This window comes from Ovis canadensis, chromosome 11, assembly GCF_042477335.2.
Source record: "Ovis canadensis isolate MfBH-ARS-UI-01 breed Bighorn chromosome 11, ARS-UI_OviCan_v2, whole genome shotgun sequence".
In the NCBI taxonomy this organism is placed as follows: Eukaryota; Metazoa; Chordata; class Mammalia; order Artiodactyla; family Bovidae; genus Ovis; species Ovis canadensis.
In genome coordinates, this window is record NC_091255.1 from 58244048 (window position 1) to 58263000 (window position 18953).

The 18953-nt window shown below is 45.3% G+C and overlaps 1 protein-coding gene across 4 annotated transcripts in view; it reads right to left on the bottom strand.

Moving 5' to 3' along the window:
• The window catches only part of TBCD (tubulin folding cofactor D), a 142485-nt gene that overhangs the window by 121664 nt on the left and 1868 nt on the right, over window positions 1-18953 (bottom strand). For 3 of the 4 annotated variants that reach the window (XR_011246826.1, XM_069541844.1, XM_069541845.1), the window contains exons 3-6: window positions 12192-12289; window positions 11135-11236; window positions 9763-9909; window positions 7796-7851 (exon numbers count right to left, since the gene is read on the bottom strand). Coding sequence is in view for 2 of the 4 variants with exons in the window: in XM_069541844.1 (XP_069397945.1) it covers window positions 7796-7851; window positions 9763-9909; window positions 11135-11236; window positions 12192-12289 (403 nt within the window). In the remaining 2 variants the exon portion in view is untranslated. Of the gene's footprint in view, window positions 1-7795; window positions 7852-9762; window positions 9910-11134; window positions 11237-12191; window positions 12290-18953 lie in introns of those variants that run through there. The other variant, XM_069541846.1, reaches the window with a different exon arrangement.

Here is an 18953-nt window from a genome sequence, read left to right on the forward strand (position 1 = left end):
GTGCTCAGCGCAGCCCTCCCCACGTGCTGGCGCTTGCCTACCCTCTTGCACGCTGATCTGGGCCAGCAGCCAGCCTCAGGCTCCCACACTGAAGCCTGGGCCCCCTTCGCTCCTCTCCAACCAGCACACACGCCTGTCCCCCGGCTCCAGGACTGAGGCCGAGCCCCCATCCTCCAGGGGAGCCTGCAGTCTGGGGGCAGAAACACAGGAAGCAGGCAAACAAGGAGGAAAGAGCTGAGGGGAGGACAGGAGGCCCAGGGACAGCACAGGGAGGTGACCTGTGAGGACTGCTCACTCTGCCAGGAGCAGAGTGCCTGGGCACCAATACCACGGAAACACGCCAGGTCACACTCGCCCCAGGAGCAGCATTTGGCAAGCCCAGCACCGTCCTCTGCACCCTGCAGGACCCTCTCATCCTGACCAGAAGCCCCCCAGCCACCCCCCACAGGCCCCTCTTCTCTCAGCCACCACTACCCAGCACTAGAATTATACTGCAGCCACGTGGAAGGTCTCTGGGTCAAAAAAAACAAAGCTGCCATTACCGTCTTCCGCCACCCCCAACAGGGCACACACCCAGAGACACGGTCACCAAGGATTTACCAAACTTTAGGAGGCTGGTTACCAAGGAAAACTCACATGCCACACCCTCAAGATGTCTTGTTTCGGTGGGTCTGGGAAGAGGGGCCACAAATTTCACAAAATCTGCACTTCAGGGGGATCACCTAAAATGGATAATTGGTGATATATACACATCTCAATGTCCTTGGCCCGGTTTAAAGCCCTTTGATGAGGGGGAGGGTGCGGATAGGATGAGGGCTACACCCATAGTGATCTGATCCTCAGCCTGACCTCCAATCAGCCCACAGGCTGAAGACAACAGCCAGCCGCCAAGCACCATACCACGCCAGCAGGCATGCACCACACCACGTGGGCAGGCACAGCATTCGCAGTGGGGCAGCCCTCGGGACAGGCAAGGGTACAGGCAGAGTGGCCCACAGGGCCGACAGGCAGCCCGGCTGGGACCCAAAGCCCTGCTCAGAGACACAAGTCACGGCGCTGGCCACTTGGGGCCACACTCCGTGCTTCCTCCACCCGCTCGCCTGCGGAGTCAGCAGGAGCCCAAGGTTCTGTGCACATCCTGCAGTGGCTGACTCCCAATCCTAGGCAAAATCATACAAGGTAAGTAGCCAAATCACAGTAAAACACCCAGGGCTCCTTTGAAAGATTTAAGCAAGTAGATTTTTTTTTTTTCTTACCAAAAATGTAACGTTGGCAGCAGAGGTCCTAAAGTACAGATAAGCAAAAATGGAAAACATCTACACCACAGATGTAACGCCCAGAAAAAGACCCTTCTGCACACACTGAAAGATCTCTGAATCCTCTGCTTCCTTACTTTTTAGGAAAACTTACATCACAACTTACATCCACTGTCAATGTGGAGCCCAGAAAACACATTCAAGTGTTTTCAGAGACTCCCCGCCCCCGCCGCCTTTTCCTTCTCTAGAAAGGTAAGTGCCAGAGAGTGAGCAGCAAAACCTTCTAACAACAGGACCAGACCTACCAGGGGGACAACGTGCAAAACACTGGTGGGACGGACACACCGCTCACCGGTACTGCTACCACACGGCACCTGGCCCAAGAGTGAAACAGCACAGGTGACGTGACAACCCTACTTTGTGTAAGAACTTATTGTGTGTTTTTAAATTAATAAAGGAAAAGGGAAATGTTTGTAAAATGATGAATTTAGTTACAAGAGGGGAAAAAAAAATCTGTTATATAACCTATAACAAAAGAAATTCCAAATGGATTAATAATTCTGTATGAAACAATAAAAAGGTAGAAAAATATCAGTCAGTCCACTCGCTCAGTCATGTCCGACTCTTTGTGACCGCAGGGACTGCAGCACGCCAGGCCTCCCTGTCCATCACCAGCTCCCTGAGCTTGCTCAAACTCATGTCCATCCAGTCAGTGATGCCATCCAACCATCTCATCCTGTCGGCGCCTTCTCCTGCCTTTAACCTTTCCCAGCATCAGGGTTTTTTTTTCAAATGAGACAGTTCTTCACATCAGGTGGCCAAAATATTGGAACTTCACCATCAGTCCTTCCAATGAATATTCAGGACTGATTTCCTTTACGATTGACTGGTTTGATCTCCTTGCTGTCCAAGGGACTCTCAAGAGTCTTCTCCAATACCACAGTTCAAAAGCATCAATTCTTTGGCGCTCAGCTTGCTTTAAGGTCCAACTCTCACATCCATACATGACTACTGGAAGGAAAAACCATAGCTTTGACTAGACAGACAGTTGTCGGTAAAGCAATGTCTCTACTTTTAACATGCTGTCTAGGTTTGTCATAGGTTTTCTTCGAAGAAGCAAGCATCTTTTAATTTCATGGCTACAGTCACCATCTGCAGTGATTTCGGAGCCCAAGAAAATAAAGTCTCTCACTGTTTCCACGGTTTCCCCATCAGATGCCATGATCTTAGTTCTCTGAATGCTGAGTTTTGAGCCAGCTTTTTCACTCTCCTCTTTCACTTTCATCAAGAGGCTCTTTAGTTCCTCTTCACTTTCTGCCATAAGGGTGGTGTCATCTGCATATTGATTATTGCAGGTTATTGATATTTCTCCTGGCAATCTTGATTTCAGCTTGAGCTTCATCCAGCCTGGCATTTTGCATGATGTACTCTGCATATAAGTTAAGTAAGGAGCGTGACAATATGCAGCCTTGACCCACTCCTTTCTCAATCTGGAACCAGTCTGTTGCTCCATGTCTGGTTCTGTCGCTTCTTGACCCGCAGACAGGTTTCTCGGGAGGCAGGTAAGATATCTAGTATTCCCGTCTCTTTTAAGAATTTTCCAGTTTGTTGTGATCCACAGAGTCAAAGGCTTTAGCCTAGTCAATGAAACAGAAGATGTTTTTCTGGAATACTCTCTGATTTTTCTATGATCTAACGGATGTTGGCAACTTGATCTCTGGTTCCTCTGCCTTTTCTAAGTCCAGCTTGAACATCTGGAAGTTCTTGGTTCACATACTGTTGAAGCCTGGCTTGGAGAATTTTGAGCATTACTTTGCTAGCGTGTGAGATGAGTGCAATTGTGCGTTAGTTTGAGCATTCTTTGGCATTGCCTTTCTTTGGGACTGGAAGGAAAACTGCCCTTTTCCAGTCCTGTGGCCACTGCTGAGTTTTCCAAATTTGCTGGCATATTGAGTGCAGCACTTTCACAGCATCACCTTTTAGGATTTGAAATAGCTCAATTGGAATTCCATCACCTCCACTAGCTTTGTTCATAGTGATGGTTCCTAAGGTCCACTTGACTTCACATTCCAGAATATCTGGCTCTAGGTGAGTGATCACACCATTGTGGTTATCTGGGTCATAAAGATCATTTTCGTATAGTTCTTCTGTGTATTCTTGCCACCTCTTCTTAATATCTTTTGCTTCTGTTAGGTCCATACCATTTCTGTACTTTATTGTGCCCACCTTTGCATGAAATGCTCCCTTGGTATCTCTAATTTTCTTAAAGAGATCTCTAGTCTTTCCCACTCTATTGTTTTTCTCTCTTTCTTTGCACTGATCACTGAGGAAGGCCTTCTTATCTCACCTTGCTATTCTCTGGAACTCTGAATTCAGATGGACATATCTTTCCTTTTCTCCTTTGCCTTTCACTTTGGAATGCAGAGTTCCAGAGAATAGCAAGGGGAAATAAGAAAAATATGGTTCTTTGTAAAATCTCTTATGACAGTAAACCTTTAAGCATAAAAGTAAAAAAATTAATAAAGGAAAATAGCTACCATGTTGACCTTAGAATTAAAAACTTCAGTCCAAAGAACTAAAAGGCTACCATCCAGGCTTCCCAGGGGGCTCAATGGTAAAGAATCTGCCTGCCAGTGCAGGAGTGGGTTCAATCCCTGGCACAGCAAGACCCCACGTGCCATGGAGCAACTACGCCTGTGCACCACAGCTACCGAGCCTGTGCTCCGGAGCCCGGGAGCCACAACTGCCGAGCCCAAGTGCTGCAGCTACTGAAGCCCGAGCACCTGAGAGCCTGCGCTCCACAACAAGCGACGCCGCTGCAACAAGCAGCCCGCACACAGCAACGAGAGAGTAGTCCCCGCTCACAACAGCTAGAGAAAGCCCATGCAGCAACACAGACCCAGCACAACCTTAAATAAACAATAATTTTAAAAAAAAGGTTACCAACCACCTGGAGAAAACATCACACCCTCCTTGAGCTAACAGCCTTCACAGAGAAAGTGCACACTAGCACAGAAAAAGCACCAAGAAACCCACAGATATTAGAAATCAGATTACAACACAGGACGTAAGATGTCTGAAATAAGCTTAATGTGTTGAAACTCACCAGCGATCAGTGAAATACAATCTAAACATTAGTAATAAATAAAACAAATGCACAATGCAACTGGGGGAACAGGGTTGTGCTGTAGGCTGCCTGTGATGGCAGAGATTTTGAAAACTTGCTCCCAAGAGTCACTGGTGTACAGATTCAACAATGTCCTTGTGTCCTGTGACTCAGAAGGCGGCCTCTAGGGGACTATCCTAAGAAAATAATCCCAAATATCAAAACAGGTTTACACCCAAAGCTAGTCAGTACATCACTACTGATAAGAGGAAGACGTGAGGTAGCTGGTTAAGAGTAAAAACAGTGGAATATAAAGGAGCCATTTAATCAGTGGTAATGTGAAATTAAGTGGAAAAACAAGTGTTAATTCAATGAGATTGTGCTATGCAAATTCCATACAGTGACAATACAGAAAAATAAACCAAAAAATACAACACATGTATTGTGTATTATGATTATAAATGGGTGGGGTTTTCCTAATTTTCTATGTTCCAACTTTTCCACATGGAGCATACATTGATTTCATAGTTAGATAAAAACATCTGCTTTTTAAAACTAATATAATCAGGAAGAATAAAGGCATGTTTTTCCATTGATGAGTTTCTGTACAATCAGGAAGAATAAAGGCCTATTTTTCCATTGACAAGTTTCTGTAAAGTAACGCTCATATCCAAATGTCTTGGCAACAACGTAACAAAGTTACAGAACGCGCAGCCCATGTTTAAAGGTTCTGGTTGATGAAAGGAAACCGATGCAGCTGTAGATGAACTACACATGGTAAGGGGAAGCATTCAAAGCTGATAGGGTAGACAGGCAGCTCCCTCATGGAACTCCAGAAAACAGAAGACAGTGGGTCAAAGGCCACAGATGACCACTCTTCATAGCCAGGGTCTCACTGTAACAGCTCATCAAAGACAGACAGGTGAGTCAGAACCCACCTGTGAGGCAGGTCAGCTAGAGCAGCTCTAGACCTGAGGTCATCTGCCCTTTCTACGGCTAAAGGAAACTGGGTGTGCACCTACAGTCTAGCTAAATCAGCTGGAGCTCTTTTAATGCGCTAAATAAAAACCCGGCCGCAACCTTATGAACGCCAGCTCGCCCAACCACTAGATGGCGCAGGAGCAGCCAGTCAGCAGCACACAGGCCACCAGGGGTCTCTGGCTACCACCTTTCTGGAGGACACCTGGAGAAGAAGCATTTAGGGTTTCAGCCCTCCTCGCCCCACAGTGCAGTACTCCACCAGGCCAAGCTCAGCAGAATGCTACCAAATCAGTACTGCTGATAATAAAGACATGAGGCTTCATTTAACAAATTTAGCAAACATTTGGGGAAAAGGAGACTTTCGACTTGATCAACCTTTCCAGTAGCTGCATTTAAAACCCCTAGAATGTTCATTCCTCTTCTAGGAATTCATCCCTAAGAATCAATCAGAAATCAAACAATCTATGGCTACCAGAGAAAGGGGTCAGGGAGGGGAACTGGGGAACGGCAGTCAAAAAGGTAAAAATTTCCCGCTGTAAGACGAATAAGTACTAGAGATGTAACATGCAACATGATAAATATAATTAACACTGATATATTCATATATGAAAGTTGTTGAGAGTAAAACCTGGGGGGGAGAGGCAATAACGGATAGAGAAAAAAGGAGTTATGATGAGATTATATGAAATTATGTGTGTGAAACTTCTGAAAACTGGGAAGCACTACAGAATATGATAAATCTTTCATTCAATTAAAAAAAAAAAGAGTAAATCCAGAGTCATCACAGGAAAAAAAATTTTTTCCTGTATCTTTACTTTTGTATCTACATGAGATACCTGATCACTAAGCCTACTGCAATAATCATTTTATGATGTATATAAGTCAAATCTCCATGCTGTAAGCCTTAAACTTGTACAGTGCCATACGTCAATTATATCTCAACAAACGTGGAAGGAGAAAATAGAGCCAATCAAAAGGGTACGAAGTTTCATGTTGAGTGTCTGCTGCTGCTGCTAAGTCGCTTCAGTCGTGTCCAACTCTGTGCGACCCCACAGACGGCAGCCCACCAGGCTCCCCCGTCCCTGGGATTCTCCAGGCAAGAACACTGGAGGGGGTTGCCATTTCCTTCTCCAGTGCATGCAAGTGAAAAGTGAAAGTGAAGTCGCTCAGTCATGTCCAACAGCGGTGCTAATTTTACTAACAAAAGGTCTACTCGTGCATGGGGCTAGAGAAAGAATACATCACACCTTCGTCCCGTCTGGAAGACTGACCAAAGGTCTAGGCCAGCCTGCCGGCCCCTGGAACAAACCTGCATTTCCCCCGCCCCGGTGCCAGGGATCAACACGCCCACCGACAGTGGAGAACAGAAGACCCAGCAGTTACATCTCTGGGGATAACAATACATGTGAGTCTTATTCTGCACTTCTTTTTAATCTTCCAAAACACACATGATTACTTTCACAGTTAGAAAGAAACCCATGCTTTTTCATTCCTTGTCAAAACCATGAGAGAGCTCTGTCGCTGACTTTCTCCTCACCCAGGGGAGGTATATCAGACATGCTTCCTTCTTCACTCCTAAAATCAGCCTCTTGAATTCAGGCTCTGCCCAATGGTTTAGCAAGTACTTCCACAAATACTTCCTTCAGTGTCCCTAAATGCCCCATAAATCAAGCATGTCTCTTCCCACCTTGCACAAGATCACGGCTACACACCTAAGACAAGGTGACTCTGAAGTGCTGCCACAATCAAGACATCCAAAAGCTCTTACAGCCAGTTTTCAACTTTCATAAACATGGAGAGGGGATAAAAGTCAAATTTTTTAACTCGTTTACACTCTACACATACTTTAAATCACATCATACAAAAGATTTGCCTTCTTCCATTCTCACATTCCATGAAACAAGTTACTCAGTTTTCATACCCATCTCTGGCACCTTTTTTTTATTTTTGAGACTTCTCAGGCCCTGCTGCCTGGGTCGTCTTACTCAGCTCATCAGAAAAATCCATCTGTGCCTGCTTCAGGCACAGACTGTTCTTAGTTAACATGCGATGTTTGGGGATTTTTATCCCCAGCCACAATGACGCAATCACAGCCCATGATCTCCACAAACCAGTGTGGACTGCTCTCTAAGTGACTTCCAAAGGCTCTTTTAACTGACACCCTGCTGGAGGAGAGATCTGGCCCCACAAAACTGCCACACCTGTTCAAAATCTGCGCTCCCTTGATGGGCCCACGAGCCACTAACCTGGCATCAGGTAACCCTGAGCCCCTAACCAGCACTGACGGGGGCCACATCAGGGTCAGGTTCCCTTTACCAGTGCTGGGTTCCCTCAGGGAAAGCAGCACAGTCCTCGGACAGCAAAGATTCCCCAGGACTTGCAACCGAGTGTCCTCTCTGACGACAACAGAGAGACAGGTAACAGATGGCACACCGACTCAGAAAGCACTTACTTGGACACGAGGACAGCAGCTGCGTCTCGGGCCTTGTCACTGACGACCAGGTAAGACTACAGGGAAGGGTAAAAGGGCAGGCATCATTACACGCGTGATATAAACATCAGGGACCCGCGCAGCTGCCTGGGCCCTCACCCAGCAGAGCCACACTGCTCAGGGCGCAGGCTCAGCGGCAGAGGCCAGACACTGAAGCTGCATGAACCACTCATGAACGTGAGCTCAGGGCTGCAGCTGCCACACGTGTGCTCGCTCTCAGGGGAGAGCCCAATCCGCACGCAGCATGTGGCCACACTCCTTGAAACGTACATTTGCAAAAGTGACTGAAAAATGAGGCACATGTGTTGCTACCCAGAGTGTGCATGGAACAGGCCTGGGGCTGCCAGCACCATGGCATTCAGAACAGCCGGGAAGCCCGGCTCAAGCACGGGAAGGCTGCAGTTTAACGCAGTGACTCTGACACTTCTAAGAGGTTTCCAAGTCTCAACCGCTTCCCAAATAAAATACTTAAAAGATCCTTCTTATGAAGGACAAATCTCTAGAAACTGGGCCTCTCCTTGGACAATCCCACTTAGGAGACAAGCACCCAGAGGGTAACCAAACTCAGCTAGAAACAAACCACCCATCTAGAAAAGACTACTAATATTTTAGAAATAAGGATACAGTGGTGCACCTTTTCTCTTAACGACTCTGAGGGAGATGTCTACTTACTGACGTGAGACATTCAGACCAAACTACTCCAGGGAAAAGCAGGTCCCAGAGCAGCAGGACACCCGGGGCCCTGTACATGTGGGCCACATGGAGCAGGCTGGCAGCCAAACCCCTGGATTCAAATGTGGATCCACTATGTGGGAGAAAGAGAGCTGGCAAAGGCATTTATTTTTATACATGTTGCCTCCTCAGTAAAATGAGGATAAACAACAGCAAACTGTCTCATTAAGCAGGATGAAAGGAGTTAATGTATCAAAAGCCTCTTAGAAGAACGTCTGGTGCAGAGCAGGCACCCAGAGCAGCTTAGTTTAAGTGTGGCAGGCATCCTGCCCTCCAGTGCCCACGCCCTGTGTAATCCCTCCCATGTGGGCTGGACACAATGACTTGCTTCTAACCAAGAGAATTTGGCAGGAGGTAGGATGTCACATCCATGATGTTACCTCTGCCTTGCTACAGACCCTGCCCCTTGCTGCTTTTCCACAGAGTAAGCCACCACTGTTGTGGGGGGGCGGCTGCATGGCAAACACCCAGCAAAGCACTGAAGCCCTCAGCCAACACCCTCAAGATCTGACGCCTGCCAACAACCATGAGAGCTTGGAAGCAGACCTGTCCTAGGCGAGCTCAGCCCGCAGCCTGGAAAGACCTTGAGAGAGAGGGCCCAGTGAAGCCACGGCCAGATTTCCCAATTCACAGAAACCGTGAGATGATGAATGTGAGCTGTGTTAAGTCATTCAAGTTCAGGGCCATATCTTCCACAGCAGAATATACAAAAACCTAAATCTATACACACAATGCATGCATCAGGAGAACCTTGAAGAAAAAAAAAAGATACAAGTGTCATCTCTCAACACCAGTAGCTGAGAGATTTCACTTCAATATTTTTCCTGCTTTTCTTTACTTTCTGATTTTCCTGTGATGATCATGTACTATTTACACAGTGATAAAAATTAAAAGTTAGATTTTAAATGGACCTTTAATTTCTCTTATCACTGCCCCCTGAAACCCCTTTTATGCTACCATCAGAGTATCTGTATTATCTACAGAGAAATGAGATTTGCTGAAATAATTCATCCTGATCCCTATAAAAATTATCAGCTTCATGTTAAGTTATGAAATGGAATTCCACCTCACTGAAAAAGAGTAACAACAGCGGAAGAAATATCCAAGCGTCACAAGTGTACCTATTAAGTCCCAGCTGCAGGATGGCACGAGAAAGGACACTGGTCAGCAGCTCATTACTGCAGGGCCACACTCACCTCCGCTACCTGGAGGATACGGTCCATGGTGGACACTCGCTCTTGCCCAGGCTGAGAGAGGAGGTTTCCGTCGAGGCGGGAAAAATCAAACGGGATCAGGCAGGTCACAGAGAGCCAGAGAAGCAGCATGTAGCGGGTCTCCCAGGTCTACGGGGCCGAGACAGAGCGACATGATTCCTGTGTGGAGGGCATCCACGGGGTCCCACCGCCCCTCCCGCTCAGCGCCCACCCAGGACTGCAAACACACAATGCTCCACCACACGACCTGTGGCACGCAGCCTGGCTGCTACCTCAGCAGGCAAGAGAAACAGCAAAACGAACAAACAAAAATCATCAACATGTCGGTGCAACGCTTCTTATCCCTAGCACCCTTCATCGTGCAATCAGCATTTCAAGAAAAATGGAAAACAGAGTAAAAGATTAAAAAAACAGAAGCCTTAAGAGTAAAGAAAAAAATGCTCAACTTCTTGCCACAGAGGAGTCAACCAAACAAGATCCCGCTTTGGCTCCAGACTCCCTATCGGAGGCATGAGAAACAGAGGAAAGCAGGCCACACACAACGGCAAGACAATTTCCTGAGTTTGAAGTTACAACCCATGTGCCCTTCTGAATGAGTCCTGCGCCCAAGCGCCCTCTGCAGCACACACAACTGCAAGGCTGGCCATCGGCAGCCATCTGGGGGCCTGACCTGTGGGAACATTCCCACTGCCTCCTAACTGATGAGGCTCACTCTGTGCTCAGACCGCTGGCACACACCAGGTAGCTTATGCTCAACACCTGTTCGCCTTCCGTGTTTTCATAGGCACCTGGCAGAGTACCCACATGACCAGCCTCCTAGAAATCGTGGGTGCTGGCCCCTGTGATCTTCCTGTTGGACACCTCATGTGTTCTCACAGCTTGGTGCTGTGGGAAATCACAAGCGCCTTGGGTAACCCAATGGAGAGAAGACTGGAAGCTCATGCCTGGTTTCCTCTGGACTTCACCCCATATGCCTTCTCCTTCTGCTGATTTTGTTGGAGTAAGTCATAGGAGGATAACTAGATGCCAATTCTTGTAGTGGTCCTAGGGAATCACTAAACTTGGAGTGGTCTTGGGGACCCCCAACATAGTTCTATTTTAAGTTAAAAAAATTTTGGATAATAATATAGTTATCATCACACTATATTCAGGTATAGTTTTCTTTATAAAGGGCATTTTGAAAAGAAAATAATTTAAAGCAACATACATCAAAAGACAAAATCAAAGGAACAAATGAAAAAGAAGGAATGGCATAAAATAACACAAGATAAAATTGAAGGAAACAGGAAAGGAACCTGCCAGTGTAGAAGCAGGCGAACCAAGGAATCAGCAAGGAGAGGAAAGGGGAGCTTACTTCATGGTCTTTAGGATTCTGATTTGTAAACATGTCTAACACAGGGTGCACATCAGCCACTTCATGCGGAAATAAACGAAGAAATGTTTTATATCCTCGAACCTATCAAATAAAAAGATACTGAATTATATAAGTAGAAAATACAGAACGTAGCAAGATTATTTCTCTATTATCAAAAATCACCACCTATGCCACCCAATGATCAAATTACATATTATAGTGATACAACTTAGTAAGACTAAACAAGAAGAAAGCCACCTTTCCTTCTTGAATCATTTCAGAAATGTGTTCTGTCCCAATTTGACCAACCAATCTTGGCTCATCAGAAATACAGGTATGTTACAAACTAACAAGTTTTGCTTCTACCTTGATTATGAGGAATAAGTCCTCGAGAACCCAAAAGGTCCCAAATTCATTAAGGCTTCCGTGAAACGCGGCGCTACACCTTCAGGAGACCTTACATTCAACCAACCGAGGGCAAGCAGTGTGCACGCAGGCCTCTCTCCGCCACACTGCAGGCCCCACAGAGGCAAAACCCCAGCCAGGAGGGGCCGAGTCTCTCCCATGGTGCATCTACAGGCCAGCACACATATCACCTGGGAGCCTGCAAAAATGCAGAGTATCAGGCCTCATCCCAGACCCACTTAACTAGGAATCTGCATCCCATGAGATCCCCAGAAAGCCATCTGCACATTCATGTCTGAGAAGCATTTCTGCTTCCAAGTTTGTTTGCCTTCTCCTCGTAGGAAACTTTTCTCACTCACATATATATACACGTATGTATGTGTACATATACCCTCTCCCTCCCTCTCTGGTTAGCTGATGGCGATCCATTCAAGTGCAAGATGATGAAAACAATGCTGAAAAAGGCTGCTGCAGCTAAAGGACCCCCTGGGTTGCTAACAACTGATCCCCAGCACATGGTAAAAAGAGAAACGATGAAACCCACAACTTTTGTGTGAGAAACATCTTTCCTGGTTACATTTTGGAAGGTACCTCTGGACCAAGTTTATCAAGACAGTGTTTTGCCAGCTACAATGTGCTATCTAAATATTACCTTGGAGATGATGTAAAGAAATTTAAAAGCCAGATGTACAAGGTCTGCAGGAGATGCCTTGTTTTGCACAAATTCCAACAACAAGTTCAACATCCATTCTAGGGAAAAACAAACATAAAACATTTGCTATTAAACATCAACATGGCATTAAAACAAAATGCCCAAAGGAAAAAGAGCTATTTAGATATATCAGAATAGTTTAATATTAGTAAATCTCTATAATCCAAGTATCAACAGAGCAAAAGAAAAGGTTTCGTCTTCAGTTTCCAAAAGGGAATTAGAATTAACATAACATTCACTTCTGCTTTTAAAATGTAGAGAAAATATTATTATTACTCCGTCTCAAATCAATATCTAATACCATGCTTTACAGAAGACACCTCTACAACTACTATGTTTAGAACAATCTGGGCTCTAAACAACAAATAAGACAGACAAAAAGGATTAAAAGGATTTCCACTTCCAGTTATAAGGGAATAACTGATATGGAACTATCTTACCACCACCAACAATTAGACAACCCAACAATTGTACTAGGTCAGCCAAAAAGTTCCTTTGGTTTTCAAGTAAAAATAAAAGACATATCTTCATTTTCACCAAGGATTTTATCAAATAACATATTCACCATTTTGTTCCACTACATTTTGCCATGTTTCAGGCAACTTCATAATTTCATCTTCCCAAAACTCTTTTATCTTTTTGAGCAAATAACTGTTCCAGGTGCCTTTTACAGCCTTCCAGGGAATTTGAAATCTTTTCCATCAGGAGAATTCAGTAAAGACCTTTGAAATAAACAGAAATCCAAAGGTGCAATGTTGAGGCTTCCCTGGTGGCTTAGCAGTAAAGAATCTGACTGCCAATGCAGGAGACACAGGTTCGATCTCTGATCCAGGAAGATCCCACGATCCACGGAGTAGCTAAGCCGGTACGCCACAACTACTGAGCCTGGGCTCTCGAGCGAGATCCGAAACTACTGAAGCCCGTGCGCCCTAGAGCCCATGCCCCACAGCAACAGAAGCCACTGAAATGAGAAGCCCACGCACTGCACCTAGAGAAAAGCCGGCGCAGCAACAGAGACCCAGCACAAGTCAAAAATAAATTTTTTTTTTCCCAAAAAAAGGTGCAGTGTCTCTTGAATATGGCGGATGCATTAGAACAGCCAAGCTCTAACGGTTTTTGCCAGATCATCAAAGAAACATGCAACCTTGTGTTATCCTGATGGAAGATTATGTGTTTTCTGCTGACTAATTCCAGATGCTTTTCTTCCAATGCTGCTGTAGGTCTAACCGGGAGCAGTACTTGTTAGAATTAACTGTTTGGTTTTCCAGAAGAAGCTCATTAAGAGAGGACTCCCTTCCAATCCCACCACAAATACAGCATCACCTCCTTTGGATGAAGACCGGCCTTTGGTGTGGTTCACTCAGTTCACCTGCCCCATAATCTCTTTTGTTCCACATTACTGTATAGTATCCACTTCACTGCCCATCACAATTTGTTTTTAAAAACAGAACCTTTTCATGACATTTCAGTAGAGCAGCATCACATGCAGAAATATGGTCAAGAAAAAGTTTTTTCGCAGCTTATGTGGGACCCAAACAAAGCAATAACATAACCAAGCTAGTACAGATGATTTTTTTTTAACATTGTAAATTGTTTAATAAGAAAATAAGTGCAAATGATTTTCAACACTTGATTTGGATATTTTGAGTATGTAGGCTATCTCCGGAGAAGACGATGGCACCCCACTCCAGTACTCTTGCCTGGAAAATCCCATGGGCAAAGGAGCCTGGTAGGCTGCAGTCCATGGGGTTGCAAAGAGTCGGACACGACTGAGCGACTTCACTTTTACTTTTCACTTTCATGCATTGGAGAAAGAAATGGCAACCCACTCCAGTGTTCTTGCCTGGAGAATCCCAGGGACGGGGGAGCCTGGTGGGCTGCCGTCTATGGGGTCGCACAGAGTCAGACACGACTGAAGCGACTTAGCAGCAAGCTATCTCCTGCATGGTATAACGCTGACTATTCTCAATTAATGTCTCAATTTGATCGCTATCAACTTCAACTGGTCTACCTGCCCATGGAGCACTGTCCAGTGAGAAATCTCCAGCATAGGGCTTTGCAAACCATTTCTGACAGATCACACACAGTCCCTTCTCCATACACTGCCCAAACCTTTAGTTTTATTTCCACCGTGTACCTTTCTTGAAATAATAAAGCATATTTTGCCAAAAATGTTGTTTTTCTTCCATCTTCATTATTGAAATGGCTATATAAAAACTCACCAATTTTGATAAAAAAATTTTTTTTAATGGATGCTGACATGACAGCTGTCACAATATAATCTAACAAAACTGTTTCAAATGAAGTTAAAGACAACCAAGCATTACTAGAGCCCACTTATGGAAAAAAACAAATGAACTTTTTGGACAACTCAGTATTTTCAGGCACTAGGACGACAGCGACTTGTAACCAACCAACTGGACTCTACAGCTGCGCAAGCTGTCCACTAGAAAATAATTTTTAGAACCCACTGCAGAGAGGGGGGACTCAAGCAGAGCAGAAGCTGCTTTAGCTGAAATTTGCAGGGCAACATGCCAGAAGAAGCTAAGCAGAAAACGAGCTCTGGAAGTCTGAAAGGTCCCCTCAAACCTCTGGCTGAATCTTCACACGCACAGTGGCTAGAGTCCAGAGCCCCATAGCCCATACAGGGCTGACATTCAAACTCCATCGGACCAGAGTGCAGAATCCTTGTTGAACACCCAGAGCCACCAGCAGACATTCCAGAAAATTCTTTACTTAGTAGTAAAACTAAATTAGAGAAAACCTAGAGAAAAAGCTACATCTTCCTTAACAAAGCTTAAAAAGGATTGAAAGGATATACATGATGTGCAATTAACTAAACTGTCTGCTAAACTTCACTCTTTAAAGACAAAAACTTTAAAGCCACCCAACATAAAAATCACAATGTCAATCATCCATTCAAAAGTTACTAGACATACAATAAAAAAGGACAAAATAATGCCATTTGCTGAAATATGGATGGACCTAGAATCGTCACACTGAGTGAAGTCAGAGAAACAAATATATGCTATCCCTTATATGCGGAATCTAAAAAGAAATAATACAAATGAAATAATTTACAAAACAGAAACAGACTCACAGACTTAGAAAAGGAACCGACTGTTAGCAGGGAGGGAAGGGTGGGGGAAGGGATAGTTAGGGAGCTTGAGACATCCACATGTACATATTGCCATACTTAAGATGGATAACCAGGACTTTCCTGGTGGCCCAGTGCTTAAGAATCTGCCTTGCAAAGCAGGAGACGTGGGTTAAGACCTAAGGGGCTATAACCAGTACCTGACACAGCCAAATAAATGGATAATCAAAAGGACCTACTGTACAACACAGGGAACTCTGTTCAATGTTATGTGGCAGCCTGGATGGGAGGGGAGACTGGGGGAGAATGGATACATTATACATATGGCTGCTTTGCTCGCACCTGAAACTATCACAAGTTGTTAACTGGCTACACCCACAAAGTTTCAAAAATAACGACCTTCCATAAGTATTAGCAGGCTATTGTGATGATTAAACTGAAGCATTAAAAATCATTTAGAACAAGGTAAATACATTAAGAGTAAACGAGTATGAATGAGCAATTCACAAAGGGGAAAAATATTGTGCATATGTAATAATAAATGTTAAAAAAAATTCGTCCTCACTAGGAAACAACAAAATGCAAAATAAAAGCACATGATGCCCTTACCCCCTTTAATAGGTTAACTTTACATTGGTAAAGATTTCAAATAGTCAAATCTCATCTTGGCAATGATATATACTGTTGATAAAAACATAAGGTGAATTTGAAGTTAAGTATCAAAAGCCCGAACTGACTGATCAAACCAGTTAATGCTAAAGGAAATATTCATTAGAAGGACTGATGCTGAAACCGAAGCTCCAATACTCTGGCCACCTGGTGTGAAGAGCTGACTCACTGGAAAAGACCTTGATGCTGGGAAAGACTGAAGGCAGGAAAAGGGGGCAAAGGGGATGAGATGGTTGGATGGCAACACTGACTCAAAGGACATGAGTCTGAGCCAACTCCAGGAGACAATGAAGGACAGGGAAGCCTGGTGTGCTTCAGTCCACGGGGGTCACAAAGAGTCGGATGGGACTGAACAACAAATCAGAAGCGCAGCACTTCCACTTTTAGAGTTCCTGAAACTCTAAATTGTGCAGAGGTGCATGGATGTTTAGGCTACTTGGAAGAGTACAAAACTGGACAAAGCAGGAGTCCACACACATCTGCTTCCTCTTTCTCCTAAGAGCCAGTAAAATTAAAGCACAGCTGCACAAAATGGAAAGTCCTAATCAATGGCAAGAATGGGAGAGAGCAGATGTAAAGACTTCTGGGGAAAAGCCAGCTCCAAATTAAACAGGCAGAGAAGCCCACTTTATAGACGCCCAAATGCAGAACCAAGGAGAGCCCAGAGTCAGGAGGCACGGTGCAGCCCAAGGTGGGGAAGGGCCTGCAATCACTAGCCCCAGACGCACTCCACTGGGACCAAGCTCTGAGCCAACCCTTAGGAAAATGGGCTCTCTGGAGAAGAAAAGAGCGCCCCAGATAAAGGCCTTCATTCTGGCATCTGGAGCATCCTCAATGTGATAAAGAATTCTCAACCAACCCAACGGCTCTAAGAGAAAATCTGTCCATCGACTCGTCATACTGCCCCACAAGAAGCTGCCTATCAGAATCCCGTTCAGGAAAAGCCCAGATGAAAATGCTCCAACCTACAAAACAGAAGCAGAGGAGCCGTTGTCTGCATCCATTTGGTCTGAACCAGCAAGATGAAAAGATCAAATTACAAGGAAAACCTGACCCCAGAGGAGAAAGGAGAACCTGGGGACCAGCAGAGATAAATCAACAAAGAGAAAAAAATCCACAAGGAAGAGAAGAAACAGCAGCCAAGAGACTTCAGCATGATGCCCAAGCTGTCACTGAGCCACCCACGGAAAGCGCAGCAGCAGCTCCGGTGCCACAGCTTGAGGCCAGAGGCCTGAGGTGCCAGGGACAGCCCAGGACAGAACGGAGGTGCGGCTGAAAACAGGAGGAGTGGTCCAAGGTCTCCAGACCACAGCCCTGTGCCAATCCAGGCAGAAAACTAAAGGCTTACTCAAGAGTGGAGAATACTATAGCCACTGGCCACATCTGGGCTTTTTTTTTCTTTTTTAAACTTAAATCAATTTTAAAATTCAAAGAAGCAAGCAAAAAATAAGATGAAATAAGATTAAATTCAGTTCCTCAGACATACGAGCCATATTTCAAGTGCTCAACAGCCACATGTACCTAGTGGTGACCTTACCAGACAGACAGCACAGATCCAGAACATTCCATCATGACACAAAGCTCTCCTGGACAGAGGTATCCCAAAGACAGCAGGCTGAAAGGCTTAAGGCTGGAAGCCAGCCTCGGTGCCTGACTCAAAAGGGAATTCTGGGTTAGGAAGCCTACTACAGGACCCTCCCCATGGGGCCATGGGACTCCCCTCCCCACGGGGGGCTGAGGGACACAGCAGCCAGGCATGTGCTCCCCAGGGAGGAAAACCTGACCAGTAAGACAACTGTGAAATACACCCAACCAGGGACAAGCACTCTTAGAAACTAAAAATGATTGTAAAAATAATTCAAGAACAGCTTCTATGTGCAAAAACAAAGATCTGAAAGTAGGACTATAAAGGAAAAACCTTAGCGACCCACAGGATCACTCCTAGAAATTCAATACCCAGTTCACAGGCACACCAGAAGGCAGAGCAGAGAAGCGATCAAAAACACACCAGAAGCAAAGCCCCCTAAAAGATGCAAGTCTTTAGCGTAAAATTGTCCAGCTAATGCCTAACATAAGAAGAGAATGGGATTGTGGACACAGAGAGGGAAGGGTGGGATGAATTTAGACAGGAGCACTGATATATATGCTGCTGCTGCTAAGTCACTTCAGTCGTGTCCAACTCTGTGCGTCCCCATAGACGGCAGCCCACCAGGCTCCTCCGCTCATGGGATTTTCCAGGCAAGAATACTGGAGTGGGGTGCCATTGCCTTCTCCATATATATGCTACCATGCGTAAAATAGACAGCTAGGGGCATGCTGTGTAATACAGGGAACCCAGCCCGGCACTCTGTGATGACCTAGAGAGGTGGGATGGGGGAGGCAAGGTGAGACAGAGGCTCAAGAGGAAAGGGACAGATGCATACACTTATGGCTAATTCATGTTGGTGTACAGCAGAAACAAATACAGCTTTATAAAGCAATTATCCTCCATTCTTAAAAAAATTTAATAAAAACACTTAAGAAAACAAACAAACAAAAAAGGCCAAGAGTGAGTCATACCCTCCTAAAATACCAAGCTCCAGAAACTTTCCAAGGCAAAAAGGCTCCTGAGAAAGAAACTCAGACATGCACTTGGCATAACTGGATGAGAGACTATGGACCCATGCCCTCCATCCCCACGCAGCATGAAATGCATTTATTCTGCCCAAGACAGTGCAGAGTTCAGAATGCTGACCTTCCACAAAACCTGCTGGTTACTTAGAAAAATCAACACACACAGCACCAGCCCACTTTTTAAAAGGCACCTGTGTGCACGCTGAGGCTAACTATTGGTGCCTCTCTGGTGATCTGAGATCTCCACAGCCCGGCGGGCAGGCAGCACTGATGATCCCACATCACAGGTGAGGAAACTCAGGCATAGAGCAGCTCAGCGGCAG